Raw genomic sequence first — 22683 nt, forward strand, 5'->3', positions numbered from 1 at the left:
AGTGTCCTGGAGGTTTTATCAGTGTGTGGGTTCAGAATTAGCAGGAGTTGATGAGTACAGTAATAAGGTGAAGAAAGGAGTGAGGGTGATATATATAAGCTGTGGGGTGGAGAAGAGGGGTGGAGAGAGAGTTTGAAGAGAGAGGACACAACTGTGAGAACGAGGAGTAGGGAATGCATGTTACAGAGTAGAGATGAAGCAGACTGGATAAGAGCTGAAAGAGCTGAATGGGGAAACAGGTCACAAGTAGTTTGATTAGTATTTGAAGTTGTCTGCTGTGGTTTCTCGCTTTGTGCATTCGCTGAAGTGCAGAGCCGAAGTGTAATACTTAATCCAATGGAATGGCATGCAGCATAATGGGGTGCCCCATTATCAAAAACTAAATGGTCCATATTTATAATATTATGAGCCTAAATGTGCGTCAATATGCCATCTAAAGAAATTGTTGACACCTAAAAACATAAAGCATTACACCTTACAGTCTGTGTTATGGACATAAAAATTCCAGTATCCACCAACAATAAAGTTCTTATAATTAACCCACCACATTACGCTCACATGTATAAACACATCTGAATTGTCTTTTGTGTTGCTCACTGTGCAAACAATAGCTTCACACTAGCTTTAAGGCCCAATATACTGTTATGGTACTATGTTACACCAGATATAATCTGCTCCACCTGTCAAATCAAAAGTAAAGGAAATCTTAACTCCGCTTGACAAGATTAGTTCCCAAGGAACTATGTCTGTATTAGCAACCACCATTCTGAGAGATCTTTCAGTATTCTCACAGCTATAAAATGTGTATATAAAAATAGCGGTAAAGTCCTTCAGTCTTTCAACTGTGAGAACACCAAAAGATTTTTCAAATGGCGGGTGCTGCCACAGAATTCCTTTGAACACCATTCCTGTAAGGTTTTATTAAGTTTTAATTATAAATTGTTATAGATGTTCTCCTTAAATTGCTGCTTTTTCTATGTCCTGGATTGTACTTTATTTATTCAATTGTGCAAACTAATTGGTAAACTCACACAGACACAGTAACCTTTGGTCATCAAGTGAGGTCTGGAGAGTCCTGCAGTGAGAGATTTCTAAAGTATAGTGGTCCACAGAAATTTGTTGAACTGGTGTGTGTTCTAAATTACCCTTTTATTATTTCAGTTCTAAACAAACTGGAAGATTGCAAAGTTACATTTTGCCGCTAGAGAACCTTCCCAGTCATCATGGAGGTAGATATGACATTAAGAAGCAATGATGGCCAACTCCATACACAGACACACACAAGTACAAAACAAGGTATGGTTAGTCCTGGTGGAATGATCAACTGCAGGGAGGCCACTGGCAATGCTGGCAACTAGTCCACTTTCAAAGAACATTTGTATGTCTGTGTGTGTGTGGTAGAGAGTCTTTTAGCTACCATGAGCTCTACAACACACCCAGTTCATCACCTGCCTCCCTACTCAGTCATTCTATGTTAGAAGGCATTTTATGTTTTTTGCAGACCCTCATTAAAGAATCTTAAATCAAATGTTGTTCCCACTCAGGTGGGCATACACTAATTTTGTTGGACATTTTTAATGGAAGGAATGTTCATTAGTTTTTCTATTCATTGGTGGGTTCAAATTGATGTTCGTTTTTGACTGCAGTGACCAGGAAATTTAAATGAGCAGGATGGAAAATTTCTCAAATGTACACATTTTTAACAGTATATGTGGTTTTCGTTCTTTACATTCCATTCATTCCAAAATTGAATGTTAAAACCAAATTAAATTTTGAACTGCTTTGGAATAACATTTGAATGTACTAAGAATTTTCATATAACACAGCAGCACAGTGGCTAAATGGTTAGCACATCAACCTGGCAGTACTAGTGTCATTGGTTCAAATCCCAGCCACAGCACCACCTGCATGGAGTTTGCATGTTCTCCCTATACCTGCGTGGGTTTCCTCCAGTTCCACCTACACTCCAAACATATGCAGGTAGGTTAATTGGATCATGTCTATATTGGTCTTAATATGTGTATGTATGAATGTGAGTTAGGGATCTTAGATTGTATGCCCCTCAAGGGTTAGGGACTGATGTGAATGTACAATATATATATGTAAAGCGCTGTGTAAATTGACAGCACTATATAAGTACCAGTAATAAGTTAACAAATGATTTTTTTGTACAAAAATTTATTTGAGATTCTACTAGCGTATACCCAGCTTTAGACCTTATGGGAATAAGGCACAAATCAACAATTTGAGTCCTATTTAGTTTATCTCTAAAATGAGTACTGTAAAATAATTAAAATTGAATTTGGCTGCAGTAAAATCTTATGAGCCTTCAGCCTGGTAAGGTATCACTGTTTATATCAGTAGCCTACAACCTCTAAATCACTAATTGGATCTAACACATACACAAAGAACAGAAATCCTATTATATCAAGCACAACAGATGCTTCCTGCATACCATGGACGTATACATCTCATCACTCACTGCAATAGTAACAACAGTTACTTTTTATTAACCACTTGCCCTCTTGAGGATTTACCCCCCTTCCTGACCAGACCTTTTTTTGCTATTCGGCGCTGCACTATTTCAACTGGTAATTGCGCAGTCATGCAATGCTGTACCCAAACAAAATTCATTAGATTGCTTTGTGTGAAAGTTATAGCATACCAAACATTATAAAAAAAAACTATATTTTTTACTTTCGGCTATATAAAATATATAGTAAATTCAAAGTCATAAATTTAGGCCAAAATGTATTCTGCTACATGTTTTTGGTAAACAAAAATCCCAATAAGTGTATATTGATTGCTTTGTGTGAAAGTTATAACATCTACAAACTATGGTATAGATACTGCAATTTACGCCATTTTTTGCTATACAGCGCTGCACTAGTTTAACTGACAATTGCGCGGTCATGAATACTTTACATAAATGAAATTTATGTCCTTTTTTTTCACATAAATAGGGCTTTCTTTTGGTGGTATTTGATCACCTGTGAGCTTTTTATTTTTTGCGCCATAAACCAAAAAAAGACCAAAAATTATGGAAAAAAGATATTTTTTAATTTCGGCTATAAAAAATATATAGTAAACTCAAAGTTAGTCATACATTTAGGCCAAAATGTATTCTGCTACATGTTTTTGGTAAACAAAAATCCCAATAAGTGTATATTGATTGCTTTGTGTGAAAGTTATAGCATCTACAAACTATGTTATAGATACTGTAATTTATGCCATTTTTTGCTATACAGAGCTGCACTAGTGTTACTGACAATTGCGTGGTCATGCAATACTGTACATAAGTTAAATTTATGTCCTTTTTTTCACACAAATAGAGCTTTCTTTTAGTGGTATTTGATCACTTCTGGGGTTTTTTTGTGCTATAAACAAAAAAAGATCGAAAATTTTGAAAAAAAAGATTTTCTCATTTCTGTCATAAAAAATATCCAAAAAACTCAAATTTCATCATAAATTTAGGCCAAAATGTATTTTGCTACATATCTTTGGTAAAAAAAATCCCAATAACTGCATATTAATTGGTTTGTGTGAAAGTTATAGCATCTACAAACTATGGTATAGAAAATGGAATTTACACAGCTTTTACTTTCTGACTGCCCATCACATCTCTTGAGGTGCTAAAATACCAGGATAGAACAAACACCCCCAAATGACCCCTTTTCAGAAAGTAGACACCCTAAGCTATCTGCTGAGAGGCATATTGAGTCCATGGAAGATTTAAAAAGAGGCATGGTGAGTATTTTGCAGATCTCATTTTTTCTCACTAGGTTTTGAAATATATAAAAAAAGAAAGAAATAGGTTTTTGTTTTCTTTCTTCATTTTCCAAAAACTTGTGGCAACAAACGAGATCAGCAAAATACTCACCATGCTTCTTATCAAATTCCTTGGGGTATCGGCTTTCCAAAAACGGGTCATTTGGGGGGGTTAGGTGCTATCCTGGCATTTCAGGGCCTCCGATACTGTGATAGGTAGTCAGGAAGTGTAATGAGGAAATAAAGCCCTTTAAAAGCCTGAAGGTGCTTATTGGATTTTGGGGTCCTGTACTTGGCTAGACTGCCAAAACATCTCTCATATGTGGTACCCCCATACTCGGGAGAAGTAGCAAAATATATTTTGGGGAGTAATTCCACATATACCCATGGCATGTGTGAGCAATAAATCGTTTAAGTGAAAATTTTATGTAAGAATTTTTTTTTTTCATTTTCCAAAAACTTGTGGTAAAAAAATAGCAAATAGTTTGGGGTGACTACTTTCCAAAAAGGGGTGATTTTGGGGGTGGGGCATTTTATGCTCCGCATTAGAAGTTTATGTCACACATCACTCACTCGTCTAACCACCTTAAGACCAAGCCTTTTCTGACACTTTTTGTTCACATGAAGAAAATCAGTATTTTTTGCTAGGAAATTACTTTGAACCACCAAACATTATATATTTTTTTTAAAGCAGACACCCTAGTAAATAAAATGGTGGGTGCTGCAATTTTTTATGTCACATAGTACTCGCGCAGCGATTTTTCAAACGCAAATATTTTGAAAAAAATACACTTTTTTACTTTTAATGCACAAAAACACAATATATTGGCCAATTATTTGGTAAGATATAAAAGATTATGGTATGCCGAGTAAATAGATACCAAACATGACATGCTTTAAAACTGTGCATGCCCCGTGCAATGGTGACAAACTGCATACATTTTTAATATCCATAGGCAACGCTTTAAAAACCTTTACAAGCTACCATTTCAGATTTACAGAGGAGGCCCTAGAACTACTGCCCTTGATCTGACGTTCACGGAGACACCTCATCTGCATGGTGCAACCGTTGTTTACATACCGGCACGGGGTCAATGCTCGTGCACACAGGTCCACGCATCCGGGGGGTGAGGGTTATGGTTTTTTTTGGGGGGGTTAGTTATTTTGATTTTTAAATAATTTTTACACTGTCCCTTTCATTTTTTTTTTTTTTAATCACTTTTAATGCTATCACAGGGAATGCAAATATCCCCTATAACTTCAATGGGAATTGTCATATATTCTTTTTTGAGAAATCTGGGGTCTATCAAACTAGATATCTCCTCTGCCCTTACATTATCTAATCTCACCAAGATCGGTGTGATCAGATGCTTTCCCAATTTACAAATGGCGTTGTTTATATTCTGCAAAACTGAAGTGATGAAATGCTCTTAGCTTCCAATTTCTTAGACTATAGATATTATTGGTGCCATTCCAGTCTCCAGTCAGCTCTATGGTCAGCTGGCAGAAACACCGGCTGCATTCTTAGGTTCCCACGGGACTGCCCGAGAAGGCCGTGGAAGGCAGTGGGGAAAGGGGGGCATCATCTCTCGCTGCTTGTAAAAGCAATCCTGCAGCTAATTAGCCACTAGGATTCCTTTTACTTTCTGGTATAACCACTCAAAGTCTAGTGATGTACCAGTACATCGCTGGTCCTTGTTGGGTGTATATGCTATGTTCTTTTTTTTTATGCAGCCTGTGGGCTGAATGAAAAAAAGAGAAGAAATATCTGCCAGAAAAAGCATGTGGTATGCCCACCACTAGAATATACCGCCCTGCATCCACCCACTTCTAATGGTGGGCACACATGAAATGTTCTTTTTTTGTCATTCAGCCCGTGAAAAAAAAAAACAACCTAACAGATTCCTCTATTCACATTGGTCGATGTGGATGAAGAAATCTCTGCCAAAATTTTTTTTAAATATATACCGAAGCATAGAGGCCATCATCCCACTGGCCACCCCAGGCCCCCATGCTTCAGCATATATGCTTTTTTTTTTACCTGCGGATGAAAAATCTCATCCAACAGCACTTGACACACCTACGTATGTATATTCTGAGAGCAAGACCCTGTTGCTGTCAGAATAAACAGATCGGGGCTGCAACTGAATGGTGTTCCTGCAAAGCAAACAATGGTTAACAATAAAACAAAGTAACAATAGAGCATTAACTTAATAAACCAACAAGTGAATGGTGTTCCCGTAAAGCAAACGGTTAACAATAAAACAAAGTAACAATGGAACTCAACTCAATAAAACTCGATAAAAAACAACTTGTTTTTTTAATTTTTGAAAAAAATTTTTAACTTTATTTTATTTATTTTTTTTAACCTTTTTTTGCAACGTCTGAGTTTCAGGTCTCTCAAAATGTGATGGACAGTTTCCTGACTACCTAACATCTTTTGAGACCCTTTGTGAAAATGGTGAATATGTGCTCTGAACTGTGATGTGCTGTACCCTATACTAATACTCCACTAGTGTATGGTAGCGACGGAAGCAGTCCTTGAGGCAGAGACCAGGTTGGCCAGGATAGGAGGAACTGCTACAGACATGACATCTTCTTTGAGGTGACCTTTGGGTTGGGGTACCAGAGAGGACATCCGAAAAATGCCTCTCATGCAGCCGGCTAACTGCATCTGGATTTGAGGATTGGGCCACAGCACCTGCTGGATACAAAAGGGCCGTGATGATGGGGGAAGTACAGGTGCTGCAGAATCTGTGGGCTGCCAATCAGGATTTGCAAGCACGTCTGGAAGGACACTAGGGGCTCTACGGACCTGTGTGCGAATTCTTGGTAACTGCAGGACACTACTTGTGCTTGTTACTGCACCAGCTTGTACTGCACTTATGGGACTCGCCACATCACCAAGTGATACTGCAGTGCTGGTATGCTCGCCAGTTCACCAAAAGGTAGTAGTACTGGCACTCTGCTGCATATGAGACCAGTCATGCAATCCTAGCACTTCAGCTTCATGGGGTTGGGTACGTCTGATCTTAACAGGGACCTCTTCTCCATCGTCCGAGCTACCTGTCAGGGTGCCGCTGCTGTCTACAGGTTCGTATTCTAAGGTGGATTGTGTCAGGGAGTCTTCCCTTTCGCTCTTACCTGACATCAGAATCCTGTAGCCTCTTCACTAGTGTACATTTTGTTGGACATTTTGGACTCTAAATTTACAGCTACCTAGTGCAATTCACGGGAAAAAGAGCACCTGGCTATCAGGGAATGCTTGAACCGCTACCAATAAAATTCAGTTGCTAGTGCTGGCAGAGATCAGGCCTGATTCTGCAAACACTGAGGTTTTGTGTGCAATGTATTACAGGTGACAGTGATCAGAAATTTTACTGACACTGCACTTCTTGTTAGGGGTGGGGGGGGGGGAGCATTGGGGCTAAACAATAGTGCTGGCAGCGAACGGGGATGATCTTGCTAACACTATAGTTTTGTTCATGATCAATATATTGATCTGTACAAACACTATACTAGTAATGAAGGTGATCAGCAACCTATAGTGTGAGTGCGATAGTGTGCGGGCAATCTAACGCTAGCTGACCCTAGCTGGGAGGGACGCTAACTGACCCTGATGCTATCTGACATCGCTAGTGGCACTAATACAGTGATCAGTGAAAAATACTGTACACTGACACTGTACTAATGTCACTGGCAGGGTGGCAGGGGGCAATCAAAGGGTTAAATGTGGCAATCAAGGGGTTACAATGTCTCTAATATGTGTGGATGCAGTGTGCTGCTTTTACTCACGTGTGATGTCTCTTTCTTCTCTCCCTGGAACAAAATGGTTCCAGGGAGAGAACCAGCTAGATCCTGTGCCTGTATTTACAAATACAGGCACAGGTCTGCATCTCCATTCGCTGTAGGAGACCGACACAGTCCCGGCCAAAATCACTGGCCGAGACCTGCTGACATACTCCTCCTACAACGAATGACAGAGAGGGTGAGTGGGGGGCGCGCCATGCATGCTCTAAACTCAGAAGAGCAAAGCTTTGCCTGCAGCTACCACCCGTCCACAGTACATTGCGGGCAGGCGGGAATCGGTTAAAGTGTAATATCATAATATACAAAGGGTACATTTTTCTTAATGGCTCAATGGCCTGATATACAATAAATATTCTTGGATTTAAAGAATATGTGACCCCAACATTTTATATTCCTGATATGTTTCTGTCGTATCATGTACCTGTGTTAAAAAGTATTCTGTTCTCTTTGTATTGCTTCCTTTGTGTGAAATGCCTGGTGATCTTGCCAGTCCCCCTGCTTTCCTATTTCAAATTGACCACGCTAGGCCTGATAGTACATCCATCTTAGTGTGGCCCGTATTCTGGTTGTGCTGGGAGCACAGTTGCCTGTCCTCCAATGATTAGACTTGTGCTGTCACGCTCCCCTGCACAGCCATTTACTGAGATAAGTGTACTGCTGTTTCTCCGCTCCCATCCCTTATGCAGCTGAGAATAGAGGTTATGTGATCACTAATAAAAAAAGGTATTTTTTTCATATATATATATATATATACACACACAACTGTTTTGCCTTTAATTTCTTTTTTAAAATGAATGTCTTTTCTATAAGGTTAGGGTTTATAAATACTTTAATAAGATAAAGAAAATAGATAAATTATGGTAAACCATAGCAGCAAAATCAACATTAATGTGTCATTGATCTCACTTCTTTAGACCATAATGGGCTCTACTGTGCAGTGCTGCATATTGAAATGTACACAAGTCAGTTGAGAGATCACACAGACACATTTTCAATTAGAGCTGTAGCGATTACATAAAAGTTGACCCTTTATTTTTATTTATGTATTTTTTTATGCATGCCTTGTATCAATTTAGCAAATGACAGTGAAAACCAGACTAAGTTACCACATCAACCCCTAACTGTTGAAAAGTTCAATATTGTTCTAGTAAAATCTTTCCTATAGCAATCTAAACAAATCTGATTTGTTCTTTATTTATTAAAAGTGCCAGTGAAAACCAACACCTGGATTGAGCTCACCAGGCAGATCAGTGATAGATACACGTGCAGAGTTCAGTAAGTATGACGTGATTTTATCCACTGTATGGATTTAGGCAGCTTTAAGCTGTATCCATAGGACAGTCCAGTAGTGTATTGTATCTTCTGCACCAAAATTGTTTTGTATTTATGTATCCTAAGAATTGTCTTACATAAAGCAACTTACAGTTTATGCTTAGCGGACCTTTATGCTTTAAGGGCTTTTTCTGTAGAATGGAAAATTGAGGAGTTTATATACATGAAGTTGCACAAAATAGTCACCTTCATAATGAACGGACACGTATACAAACATCGTCAAATGGCTATTGCATATATATCTAACTTTCCTAACATCTTTGTGTAATATTGACAAAACAATGAACACATCATTTTATGTTTAAAAATTATACACTGGTTGTAAACGGGAAAAGAATGCACAACATATTATCATCTCAATGGCTTGAAATACATTCTTTAAGCCCTTGATGCCAACGTCACACAAATTTGCGGCCTCAGTGCACTGGACTTTCTGCAGTTCTGATGTGGGAGTGCAGGAAAAAAAATGTCAAGGGGGAGAAGAGGGTGTGGGGTCAACAGGGGAGTGTATAGGGATCAGTATGGTAGTGAACAGGGGGTCAGCAGGGCAAAGGACATATATGTTCCTAAAGGAAAACTTAGCCTTTAAACAGTATAAACAATATGTAACACTGACAATATTAATAATACTCATAACAAGTAATCTGCCTGGCTTTACAATTAAAAAGTCAAGACAGCATGATAAAATGTGAGCAAGACTAGGATTATGAAAGAAATGGAGCACCCTGGGACAGAACGGAGTTCTACGGCTGGCCAGTAAGGAGATTTAAAGGGGGATTGCACAGAATCTGTGCTTGCTGTATACACTGCACACCTATACAACAGTCCTTGTACCCACAAAATACTAATTACTGTGCCACAATTGACAGTCTCACAGACACAAATAAACCTCAGGACAAAGGATCATATTTTTTTTAATTAAGCATTTCCATAACATATGTTTTGTGCACACATTTTTGTCGTAGGCACTGGCCAAATTTTGACCCTTGTACAGGCAGTCTGGTTGTACAGAAGTCTATCTACCAATCAACTGCAGTGCAAGCCTCCTTTAGGAAAATTTCCTCTTGATCACCACTACCGGCTGTGGCCGGCAACAGTGATCAGTGTATTCTGATGGCAGGAAAGTCTACCCACTGTCAGCACACAATACCTCAGTGAGAGAGATTCCGGAATCCGAATCGGGTCATTTCTTTTCCTTCAACCTGCTGGTTGAACAAAAAAATATGACTAATGTATGGGCTGCCTTACTGAGCCTACCATAAAGGAGAACTTCATTAAAACCAGAAACTGTTGAAACAATGAACACCTTGGTCAAGTCTACATATGCAGGAGTCAGGAGCAAGTAAATATAAAACAACACACGAAGTGCAGTAGTCAGGATGAGTGCCACATTCATAAGGGAGTGTCCTCCCTTACATTAAAGTCCCCCAGCATTCTCCCTATACATCAGAGTTCCCACTTACATCCGTGTCTCCAAACTCCCACTTTACTTCAGAGTCTGCAGAGTCCCCCCATACAGCAGAGTCCTACCTTACACTAGAATCCGGAAGTGTGCCCTTTTACATCAGAATCTGGCAGAGTGCCCTCTTCAGAGCCTGGCAAAGTGCCTGCTTACATCAGGGTCTTGCAGAATTCCCCCTTACATCAGAATACAGCAGAGTGCCTTCTTACATCAGAATTCAGCAGAGTGCGCTCTTAAATTAGAGTCTGGAAGAATGCCCCCTTACATCAGGATACAGCAGAGTGTCTCCTTACATCAGAATCCGGCAGCGTGCCTCCTTACATCAGAGCTTGCAAGAGTGCACCCTTACGTCATATTATTATTATACAGGATTTATATCGCGCCAACAGTTTGCTCAGCGCATTACAATATTAAGAGGGTTAGGAAGGCCCTGAATCCAGTGGAGTGCCCCCTTACATCACAATCCAGTGGATTGCCCCCTTACATCACAATCCAGTGGAGTGCCCCCTTACATCAGAAACCAGTGGAGAGTGTGAAGCTCCTGGAAGAACAGGAGGGGAGATGGGGAGAAAAGGGAAGGAGATGGGGAGAGTTCACTGAAATGCTCACTCAACCCAGGCTGAAATCTGCAGCCTCACAAAGGGGCAACATTCATGCAGCCACGATGTAGCTACTGTACTTACAATCTCCCGCCCACACATCCCTTTCTCACACACAGCACTGGCTGCACACAGGGAATCACAATGTGGGCAGGGCAGACACAGAGAGATAGAGGAGGTGTTCATGGAGGGGCGGGTGTGGTGGCTCAGGCTGGGCATTGTGAGTGACAGCTGCTGCAGCTCTAGATTCTGAATGATGTGCAACCCTGCTTAGGCACAACATCTGTGAAAGAGGGGAGATACCTGAAAATCTGAAATCTGGGGGGCACAGCCCACCCCAACACCCCTAGATCCAGTCATGTACTTCCATGATCCCAGTACTATTTCTTTCATTTTCAGCCGGTGATTCTGCACAATGTAAAAGTGATCTAGATCTATTGCAAAGAAAAGCAACATATAATACTACCTGGTTTGTATTGAGTGCTGTGTAAGCTGTGGGGAAATCAACATTTTAGATGCAGTTGTCCGACTGAGGTATGGTGTTCCCAAAAAACTTGACTGGACATTGTTTAGAGCGAGAAGGTGATGGGTTGATCACAATCGGGTCCCTGCCTTTCTGACCCTCAAGTGCTAGTGGCAGAGTAGCACAGGGAAGCAATGAGCTCAAGCGTGTTTGTTGCCTGAGCTCTTGAGCCTGGAAGCAATCAAAGCGCATCCTAGGTGGCAGAGGCATTCTCTATACCAGGGGCAAACTAAAACTCATGGGGCCCCTGTGTCCTTGTCCACACTCAAACCACACCCAAAAAAGCCTATGAAAGGTACCAGGGGCATCTCATGGGTGGTTAACACAACTCTTGCCAGGAGTTGTGTTAACCACCTGGTGGACTTAGAAGCAGGGTGGCCTTTACAAGACCCTGTTGGCAATATAGAAAGAGAGGGGACTAGGTTCCTTGATTGTAACAGTCCTCCCCAGGCTGTGAAGCTGTCATGTTATCACCTTCCATGAGCATGGAAGAAATGGAATATTCAACAAGTTAGGGAATGCCTTGCTTGACTGAAGAGAAGCATGGAAAGATCGTGAGAGGGAGTGTTTGTTCCAGGCCAAAAGAATGTTGTGCTGAAAAGGCCTCAATGGAACTCAGCGAAAGGAACAGCCTCAAATGAGGCTACTATAGGGCCCAGGACCCTCATGAAGAATCAATTGGATTGTAGAGATGTTTGTTTGCTGGAAGAAAAGAAAACCTTTGCCTGGCCCATGCCAAATGTGTTCCAGCATAAGGGAGGGGTGAAGAACAGACTTTTCAAGCTTGATCACCCAGTCCAAGACCTGGAGCATCTGCACAGTCATGTGGACAATTACAGATAGTTTTGATGGGGATGAATTCTTCAGAAGAATGTTATCTAAGTACCCCTAGACCTGAATATACTGAGTTTTTAGAAGAGTTAATAGGGGTACAAGCAGCTTTGCAAATACTCTGGAGGTCATGGATATGGATAGGCGGCATGGTAGTGTAGCAAATTTCAATGGTTTGTCTCCTACTGTGAAGAGCAGAAAGCACTGATGAGGTGGTAAATAGGAATGCACAGGTAGGTATCGTGAATGTCCGCTGATGCAAAATACTCCCCCATAGAGAGGCAATTACTGACCTTGCTGATTCCATGGAAAATTTTGGAATCTGCAGGTTCTATTTTAAGGATTTTAGGTCCACAATAGGATGAATATCACCACAGTCTTCTGGTAACGTGAATAGGTTTGAATAGAATTCTTTGAACCTGACCACTAGAAGGACAGGGACAAGCATTCTCCAGGGAAAAAAAAATGTTTTTCGAAGGTGTGAACATTTTTAGTACTACAATCGCCATAAATTGGCCATTCTATTTGTTCATTAATGGGGAATGTCTTTTTAGACTAGGAAAGTCAAGGGTAACTATGCCAAGGCTTTTGTACACTCCTTTTGTGTGAAGCCAGGATATTAGATGTATAGGAGCCTCAGGATGAGAAACCTTCCACAGCCTCCTCTATTACGGAATGTAGGTTCTCTTCAATCTCCTGTTTCTATCACTTCTACAGCAGTTAGATTTACTTTCGACTCAGGTAGGGATGGAGGAGTATATAGCTTTTGAGCTCTAGCCAGGGATGGATGTACTAACCACTTCAATACTGGGCACTTTCACCCCCTTCTTGTATAGACCAATTTGCAGATTTCAGTGCATTCGCACTGTATAGTTCTGCTTTAATGACATATACTCAGTCATGCAACACTGTACCCATATGAAATGAGATAGAGCTTTCTTTTGATAGTATTTGACCACCACTGGGGCTTTTGATTTTTTGCTAAGCAAAAAAAGACCAAACTTAAAAAAAAAAAAAAAAGTCTTAGTTTTTGGTATAAAATTTTGCAAGTAATTTTTCTTCATTGATGTGCCCTGACGATCAGTGTATACGCTATACTGACAGCCTTGCCAGTTTTCAGCTGTCCTCTTTCTCATACAGAGGCAAAGACCGCTGATAACCAGCAAGTCTGTTTACATGTGATCAGCTTTGATTGGACACAGCTGACCACATAGTAAAGGGCTGCTGTGATTGGCCCTTTACCCTGATCTGCGATCAGCTGTGTCCTTTGGAGCGCACCTCAGTGGGCGCGCGCAAGGCGCGATTTTGGTAGGATGTCAATAGATGCCCTCCCAGAACTTGACAGCTGCACTGTTGCGGTCTTTCAGCTATAATGCGGTTGGAAGGTGGTTAAGGGTGTTAACTATCCGAGAAATCTAACATGGTTGAAAAGAAATCTGCGTTGGTCAGATTGCCCACTTGTTGCATGCCTAAATTAGTGCAAAAATCGAATGCACAGACTGTTAAAATAGGGTCCTTCTACAATGCAACATCACTCGGAGGGGTTTGATTGTTTTTCAGGCCATTGGCAGAGCAAATGTTTGGCTGTGTTTCTGCAGTGACTCTTGAGGCTGGTTTCCGCTATTGTTATCACTGAGAGTATTCCTTTGTGGGGTACACACATAGTAGGGTATAGAAAAAGATAAGTGCATCCAGAGGATACACAGTAATAAGGTGATGACATCCTGTAGCAAAGTTCTTCTGGCAATAGGGTCGAAGTGCCTGAGTGCCTTATAATGGCAAGGTGAAAATTGGGTGGTGATAATGCAACCTGTGGTGTAATATATCTGATCAGCTACCCAAGACCTAGCTGAGTGATGGAATTTTTACCACAAAGTTTGAAAGTTGAAACAAAATCAATACTTTTCTTTGCACAAGGCAAATACTATTCAGGAGACACTTAAATAAGTGTACTGCAAATAAAGTAGATATTAATTATCATATTTGCTTTAAGGGCTGCCTTACCTGCATGTAGCTGGTCCCTGGGCATACCACCAGAAGGGGTCTTCGGGGACTGGAAACCATAGAAGTAGACCACAGCCCTGGACCTATATAGGGTACTTTAAAAGCCTTTATAGCTCAGCAGTTTAGAGTTAACTAAATAACGGCCATAAAATTATTCCTCTCATTCTAACTTGTGCAGGTATACCTAATTTTTGTTACTACAATTTTTGTTTACATGTGGGGGTTTGGGAGCAGGAACATTTTATTTTATTACATTCATTTTTGTATTGTTTTAAACACAATTTTAATTTTTTTTTCTCAGCTTCACTGTTATCACAAAGGTACTTCAAGCCCCTTAAGTGACAACATATATGTAGGGACAGATACTGTTTATGGAGGAATCTGCAGTCTATAGACCCCTACAGCCTCTTCTACACTCCAGTCAAGATCAAGAACAATTTTGATCTCCTTGTTTCTTCAGCTACAGCTGCCAGGTTCTAACAGCTGGGAACCTAGAAGCTTCCAGGTTCAATGCAGAGCAGATCTGAAAATAGATATTCCTCCATCTTAGCATCTAGAAAGTCTTTGGCAATTCCAGGCTGCTGGGAGGAGTAGGAGACAAGGAACAACAGGGAAAGAGGTCTGCACATCCTACACAAAGTAAAAGCTTCACAGTGAGCTGAATAACTTACCAGAAAGCCCACAACCTGCATATAAAAGTAAAACAAGCAGATGGCTGCAATTACAGTAGATTGAATAAATCATCCCTGTGAAAAAAGAAATCTAGTGCTGACTCTTATGCTACCAGTTTGAGTACTGTTCTGCAACAGTTATTTTTCTTTAAATTCTTAATTTTTTTAATACTAGATTAAATTAAATTTTTACTTATTTGCCTTAAAGTGCATGTGCAGCCAACATTTATTTTAGTATTCAATAGAGTAGGAAAAGGTAGGATGAAGTCAGCAGGGGGTGGAGGCAAAATAGGGCATTGCTCCAGCACAAGGGAACAGTTCTCATCCTGAGGAATATTTCAAGTTTCCTGTAGGCTGTCTGCTGAGTGCACATTATGTCATTTAGCCCTTTTGTCACAGCTCCCTTGCACCATTGCTAAATGAGGGGACTGATAGAATGGATGAAGTTCTGCGTGTCCAAATATAGGAGCCCTAAAAACCCAGGCACTGACCATGCTCAAGTGGATTTGATTAAGCAGAGGATGGCAGAACTGCTAGTGTGTTTTTGGCAGAAAATGCTGTTTAAAATATTTCAGTTGGGAGGTGTGACAGTTATCTCATCCTCATGAGCTAGTCTAGATAAGAGGAAAAAAAACCTATCAATTTTAAATTGCTTGTGCAAGACCACTGGAGACACATACAGTGAAGGAGATACGTATTTGATCCCCTGCTGATTTTGAATGTTTACCCACTCACAAAGAAATGATCAGTCTAAAAATCAAAAGGTAGGTGTATTGTAAGACAGAGACAGAATAGCAACAACAAATTCAAAAGAAATGCATGTCTAACAAATGATGCACTGATTTGCATGTTGATGAGGGAAATAAGTATTTGATCCCCTTCACAAAACATGACTTAGTACTTGGTGGCAAATCCCTTGTTGGCAATCACAGAGATCAGACGATTCCTGTAGTTGGCCACCAGGTTTGCACACATCTCAGGAGGGATTTTGGCCCACTACTCTTGGCAGATCCTCTCCAAGTCATTAAGGTTTGGTGGCTGACGTTTGGGAACTCGAACTTTCAGCTCTCTCCACAGATTTTTCAATCGGATTAAGGTCTAGAGACTGGCTAGGTCACTCCAGGACCTTAATGTGCTTCTTGAGCCACTCCTTTGTTGCCTTGGCCTTGTTTTTTTTGGTCATTGTCATGCTGGAACACCCACCCACAAACCATTTTCAATGCCCTGGCTGAGGGAAGAAGGTTCTCATCCAAGATTTTACAGTACATTGCCCCGCCCATCGTCCCTTTGATGCGGTGAAGTTGTCCTGCCCCAAAGCAGAATGTTTCCACCACGTTTGACAGTTGGGATGGTGTTCTTGGGCTCATAGGCAGAATTCCTCCTCCTCCAAACACAGCGAGTTGAGTTGATGCCAAAGAGCTCGATTTTGGTCTCTTCTGACCACAACACTTTCAACCAGTCCTCCTCTGCATCATTCAGATGTTCAGTGGCAAACTTCAGACGGGCCTGTACATGTGCTTTCTTGAGCAGAGGGACCTTAGGGGCACTGCAGGATTTCAATCCTTGTTGGCATAGTGTGTTACCAATTGTTTTCTTGGTGACTGTGGTCCCAGCTGCCTGGAGATCATTGACAAGATCCTCACGTGTAGTTCTGGGATGATTCCTCACTGTTCTCATGATCATTGACACTCCACGAGGCGAGATCTTGCATGGTGCACCAGACCTAGGGAGACCGACAGTTGTTTTGTGTTTCTTCCATTTGCAAATGATTTCACCAACTGTTGTCACCTTCTGACCAAGCTGCTTGGCGATAGTTTGGTAGCCCAGTCCAGCCTTGTGTAGGTCTACAATCATGTCCCTGACATCCTTGGACAGCTCTTTGGTCTTTGCCATGGTGGAGAGTTTGGAATCTGATTGTTTGATTGCTCCTGTGGACAGGTGTCTTTTATACAACAAAATGAGATTAGCAGTACTCCCTTTAAGAGATTGTTTCTAATCTCAGCTTGTTACCTGTATGAAAGACACCTGGTAGTCAGAAAGCTTGCTGAATGATAGGGGATCAAATACTTATTTCCCTCATGAACATGCAAATCAGTGCATAATTTGTTAGACATGCATTTCTTTTGAATTTTTTGTTGCTATTCTGTCTCTCTGTTACAATACGCCTACCATTTGATTTTTGGACTGATCATTTCTTTGAGTGGGCAAACATTAAAAACCAGCAGGGGATCAAATACTTATTTCCTGCACTGTAAAGGGGGGGGGGGCACCACATTGAAGCAAATAAATCCCAAGCTCCTTGCCATTAAAAACAACATTGTTTGCTACTCATTGTGGGATCTCTTATTAAAAGCCAAGAAGCAGTGTCAATATTCAGGGAAGCCCTGTCTTACCTTAACTAGGATGCTGGGCCTGCAAGGGGTTCAGGCTTTGCCACCACAGTGGGTATACCTTTGATAGGGTCTCCAGCGTCTGAACAATAGAAATGGAACATGGCCCTTTTCCAGTATAACACCCTGCAGCTAACTGTAGGCGATGCATGTGCCAAGGTGAACGCCTGGCATGGGATCCAGTGCCTAAAACATTATAGGCTGGCCCCACAAAATGGGGACTGGGTATGTTCCCCAGGGTAACACAAAGTGGTGCCAATCTAGAAATTGCTAAATAGCCAGGGCAATAAGTAGTTACATCTTGATAGAAGCATTGAATTAAAAAAAAAAAAGAAAAATACTTTGCCAGAGGAGAAAGCTTCCATCACCTAAGGACAAGAGCAAAGCTGGAACCTCAGAGTGGCTGAGGTTAAATAAGTGCACACTATGGGCAGCCCTAGCAAAGGATTCCCCCCCCCCCTTGTGTCTAATCAATTGAAGGCAGTCCGCCTATAACAAAAATAATAAAAAACTGACTATGGCTCAACCTCTATGTCCACAAAATGTACCTCAAAGATGATTATGTTTGTATGAGAGACCCATGACCATTTGAGACTTGTATATGTATAAAACAATCCATTATTAGAATATATAACTGGAACATCCTAAAAAATAACTACCTAACCTATAAAACCATAACTGGCCAATTATTAAAATCCTGGGAGCTGCGGGAAAGATATATTGAGCAAGCCCCCCGGACCCAAAGCCAGCCACCCAGCTCCGGGACGGCATATCACTGGATCGGGAGTATAGTTCTGCTTTAAGCTTCCATCTTTGAGTTAGAAAAACAAACTCCTGGCAATCCTTGAACCAAACTTGAGCTCTACTACATGTACCATTTTGTGGTAATATTCTTCACCCTTTCCCAAACACTTGATATTTTTCCATCAATTCTTGATCCTACATTAAAGTGATTATAAACGTCCACCTTGTAAACAACGCATTCAATTTAAAATAGAAATTAAAGGCAAAACATTTGTGTATAGGTAAAAACAACAATACAGTTAAATACAAAACATTATAAAAGTACAATTTTCCTTTTTTCAATAAGTGATCACACTCCCTCTGTTCTTAGCTGCATAAGAGCTGTGGGAGAAGAAACCGCAGCACACTGATCTTCCCAGTGAGCAGGGGGATGGGGGGCCTGTCAGCAGAAGTCTGGGACACCTGTGACTTTCCTGAGAGATAGCTGCACTTTGCCATATACGTCCATTACACCTCGCGGGTTTGGTGCGCTTTCTGAAAGCGCACCAAAACACCTGCATTCAGGAGTTTTGATGCGCTTTCACAAAGTGCACCAAACCCACAGGATATAATACAAGTCTATGGCTCAAACGCAACTAACCCGAAAGAAATCTAAAGGTGCACAGCGCTGCACCCACAAATCAATGTGAAAGCAGCTTAATAGTTGTTAACCCTTTAATAGGTGCTAATATGCTCATTGCAAAAGCACAGTGTTTGTGTTTTTTAAATACACTAACCTTCTTTTCCTCTTCCAATTTCTGCTGACATCGCTATGCAGGCTGCTAAAAAGGTCCCAGATGAAGAGCGCTTGGTATCACTCTTGGTATAGCCTGGTGCAGGAGTCAGCACGGGATTATGCAGCTCCAGCTCCCTTCACGGCCGCCTGCTTCCTCCACTGCCAGCAATGGCTCAATGCACTCTAATGCTTTGGGATGGCGGATCAGCAAGCCCAGATTGCTATCAAGTTGCCGAGGCTGGGCATGCACTTTCCTGGTTTGAGGTCATGGGCCACATCAGAGGGCTCCGTGGCCACAGGTTGAGCACCCCTGGCTCAGATTCAAAATAGTTTCTGCTCAAGGGGAAAACAACCAGAGTGAACTCCAACCCTCCCCTTCAATAGCAAACATAACCAAAAGTCTAGTCCACCACTTGTGGTACAGTACAGCATAAAGGAACATTTTCCCTAAGAATGTTTTTGTATTTTTTTTCTTTCAAACACTTGGTCCGTTCCAGCTAAATTATTAATATAGCAATATAATGCCATTAGGGGTGCACTTTAATTATTTTTAGTATGCCTATACTAAATCTCTAACACATGTACATAAGGCCATGCTCCCAGTCTTGGATTAGAAATATAGACTGGATGCTTGATTCAGGAAGGCGAACTGATCATAGTATAAGGTTACTGTTAGCTGTATTTAATAAGAGCATAAAAAAAGAGACAAACTTAAGGGGAAAATGAAAGAGAATTTCAGTAGAGAACACCTTTTTAATGCCCATGCATGTTTTTTTTTATTAATAAAACTAACAGTGCCAAGTTAAACAAAATCATTTATAGGTCTCTGTATAGTTAATAAAATTACATAAGTGTATGCACTTTCCAATAAAAAGAATATTGTCTTTCAGTAGGCAGCTGTCAGCATATGTGCAGTTTATTATCTTGTGAACAAATTCATCTTAAACTACAGCTTGCCTTAAAAATATCATAGAAAATATGACCGCTAAAAACAATTCACAAATCTGAAGGAGGAAAAAAAAAAATGTTAAAACTATAATTTCAACATTAAAATAGATTACAAGGCGTTTAGGAAACAAATACAAAACATTTGCTTCAGAACACATTTAAATGATAATTATGTAAACTATATATATATATAAAAAAAAAACATAAAAAAACAAAACAAACAAAAAAAACAGTTTACCTGGAAGAATTCAGGCAAATTATACTATAAGCAATATTTATATTTATATACTGTATATAGCAACTTTCAGAACATTTCACAGAACTGCATCGGCATTGCAGGAAAAAAACATTTCTAGAAAATGTATTTAGTTACCCCAAAATATACAACAGAAATCATAAAAGCTGAAACAGTTCAGTTTCTGAACTTTAGCTCATTTCAGGAGAAAAAAATAGTTCTTTGGACATTGCATGATTTCTTAAAACCATACTTAATCCTACATCATGTTTTTCAAATAAAAGCCAATTTGATAAACCCATTTCATTCAGCATGTATGCATAGCATTTTATTTAATACATGGATCATACATCATTAGGAAGTGTCACAGAATCATGGGGCAAATAAAAAAACGTGTTGAAACAAATAAGGGAGTCAGTGAATAAAATACTATATTCAAACATCCACAGCAAAAAAAAAAAAAAAAAAAAAAAAAAAAGCTTGGTTATATAACCAATTGCCTCACCATTATGTTTCCATAGCCGTGATATAAACCAGGGAAGGAAAAAATAGACACAAGTTCCTGAAATTATTTGTAACTGGATACATGTTTTAAATTAGTCATCATCATCATTTTCATTAAAGTCATCCTCGTCTTCATCATCTTCCTCCTCAACGTAAGATACAGGTGTTTCTACCCTGGAGCTGCTGTACTGCGATCCATTGGAGCTGGTTGCTTGCATTCCATCTGTTGTCAAATCACTGCAAAGAAAATTATATAAATTACTACTAAAAAATCTGCATCACCGAAAACCCTCTTGAATTGTATTTAGTATTTACATCCCCTCCAGCAGCCCGCAGAGCCTTTCATGTGCAGCTCCAGCGTACAGCATGTAATCAATAAGCCTATATTACTTGGACAAGGAAGCAGGGTCGTACAATGTGCTGGCATCTTTAACCACTTAAATATCAGACACTTTCACCCCCTTCATGCCCAGGCAAATATTTTCAAGAAAAAGAGAGGAAGGCGCCTCTAAGTGCAGTATTAACAATTTATTAGTAGACAATGGAAAATTTGCACTTACAAGATAAGCGGTTAAATAGACTCATCGTGTGGTAATTGGATCCAGGTGGGACATCCAGCAGCAAGCTATGCCTATAGGATCAGGAAAGAGTCCAGGATGTGCCTGTGCATCAAAAATGAAGCTTGGAGAGCAGAGTCAGATGTAGCAGGTGAAAGGGGCGGTAATGCATTTCGGAGCATGCTCAATAGGCTCCTTTTTCAGACCTGACCATTGAGCATGCTCTGAAATGCATTACCGCCCCTTTCACCTGCTACATCTGACTTTGCTCTCCAAGCTTCATTTTTGATGCACAGGCACATCCTGGACTCTATTTGCTGATCCTATAGGCATAGCTTGCTGCTGGACGGCTGGATGTCCCACCTGGATCCAATTACCACACGGTGAGTCTATTTAACCGCTTATCTTGTAAGTGCAAATTTTCCATTGTCTACTAATAAATTGTCAATACTGCACTTAGAGGCGCCTTCCTCTCTTTTCCTTGTTACTGCATTAGAGCCTTGCTTCCACTCTAAGAAGAGCTGCCTCAGTGTTACTGCTTCCATCCATCCCTGACATCCATCTGGCACCTTTATCTTACAGCTACAGAGGTTGGGCTCCAACAAGCGCGTCCTATATAATAAATATTTTCAGCTTTCAGCATCATCACACTTTGAATGGCATTTACTCATGCAACACTGTACCTAAATTAAATTTGTACTATTTTTTTTTTTGACAGTTACAAGCTTTTTTTAGGTAGTACTTTGAAAAAAATTTTTTTGCAAATTCTGCAAATAAATCTCTCTAGATATAAACCAATTTGGATTATTTTTACCAAAGAAATGTAGCAGAATACATTTTGGCCTAAATTTATTATGTCTGTGTGAAAGTTGTATAGTCTGCAACTATGGTACATAAAGGTATATTTGACATGGTGAGTTTTTTGAAGTTGTAATTTTTTTGTCCCAATTTTTGGAAAATGAATAAAAAGAAGCATAAATTACACATCTAATTTCCTGACTACCTATCACATTTTAGAGGCCCTGCAGCACCAGGACAGTAGAAACACCCACAAAATGACTGCATTTTGGAAAGCACTCAAAAGATATGAGTCTTTTGAAAACGTCATTTTCAAATGGATAGAAAATGTGTTTTTTTTTTTCCTTTCCTAGCACAACAGGTTAGGTAGGACACAAGATAATCCCTGACACATTCTGGTAGCCTGGGCTGACCTACAGTTTGCGAGTGTCCAATCCGTTGTTAGGCGGCAGTATACCTCAAAGGTTTAGGAATCCCTGTGTTCCTCAATAGGATACAAAAAATAGAATTTCTTATATAACACCAACATAAAAAGTGACATCAAGTTTAAAACCAGAGGAATGCTAGTTAAGGTACCATTCTATGAATAGAAAATTATAGAGGGTGTAATGCTAAAGGTTTACTGAACTGCATAGCGAAATTGGAGTCGACAACAGATGTGCAAACATGACTGGACAGTAGTGAAGAGAGAGAAGATGTTTTCTCATCAAATAGGTATCTGGACCCTGAAAA

General features: G+C 40.3%; 1 protein-coding gene across 3 annotated transcripts in view; it reads right to left on the reverse strand.

The window, feature by feature from the left end:
- The window catches only part of TFDP1 (transcription factor Dp-1), a 98948-nt gene that overhangs the window by 15449 nt on the left and 60816 nt on the right, over positions 1–22683 (reverse strand). For 2 of the 3 annotated variants that reach the window (XM_089693541.1, XM_089693540.1), the window contains one exon: positions 19660–20833. In XM_089693541.1, the coding sequence (XP_089549667.1) occupies positions 20689–20833 (145 nt within the window). In that variant the 3' untranslated portion in view covers positions 19660–20688. Of the gene's footprint in view, positions 1–19659; positions 20834–22683 lie in introns of those variants that run through there. The other variant, XR_016315440.1, reaches the window with a different exon arrangement.

The sequence above is a fragment of the Staurois parvus genome, unplaced genomic scaffold (genome assembly GCF_062004578.1).
Source record: "Staurois parvus isolate SC_StPar_1 unplaced genomic scaffold, SC_StPar_1.0 ptg000634l, whole genome shotgun sequence".
Lineage (NCBI taxonomy): Eukaryota > Metazoa > Chordata > Amphibia > Anura > Ranidae > Staurois > Staurois parvus.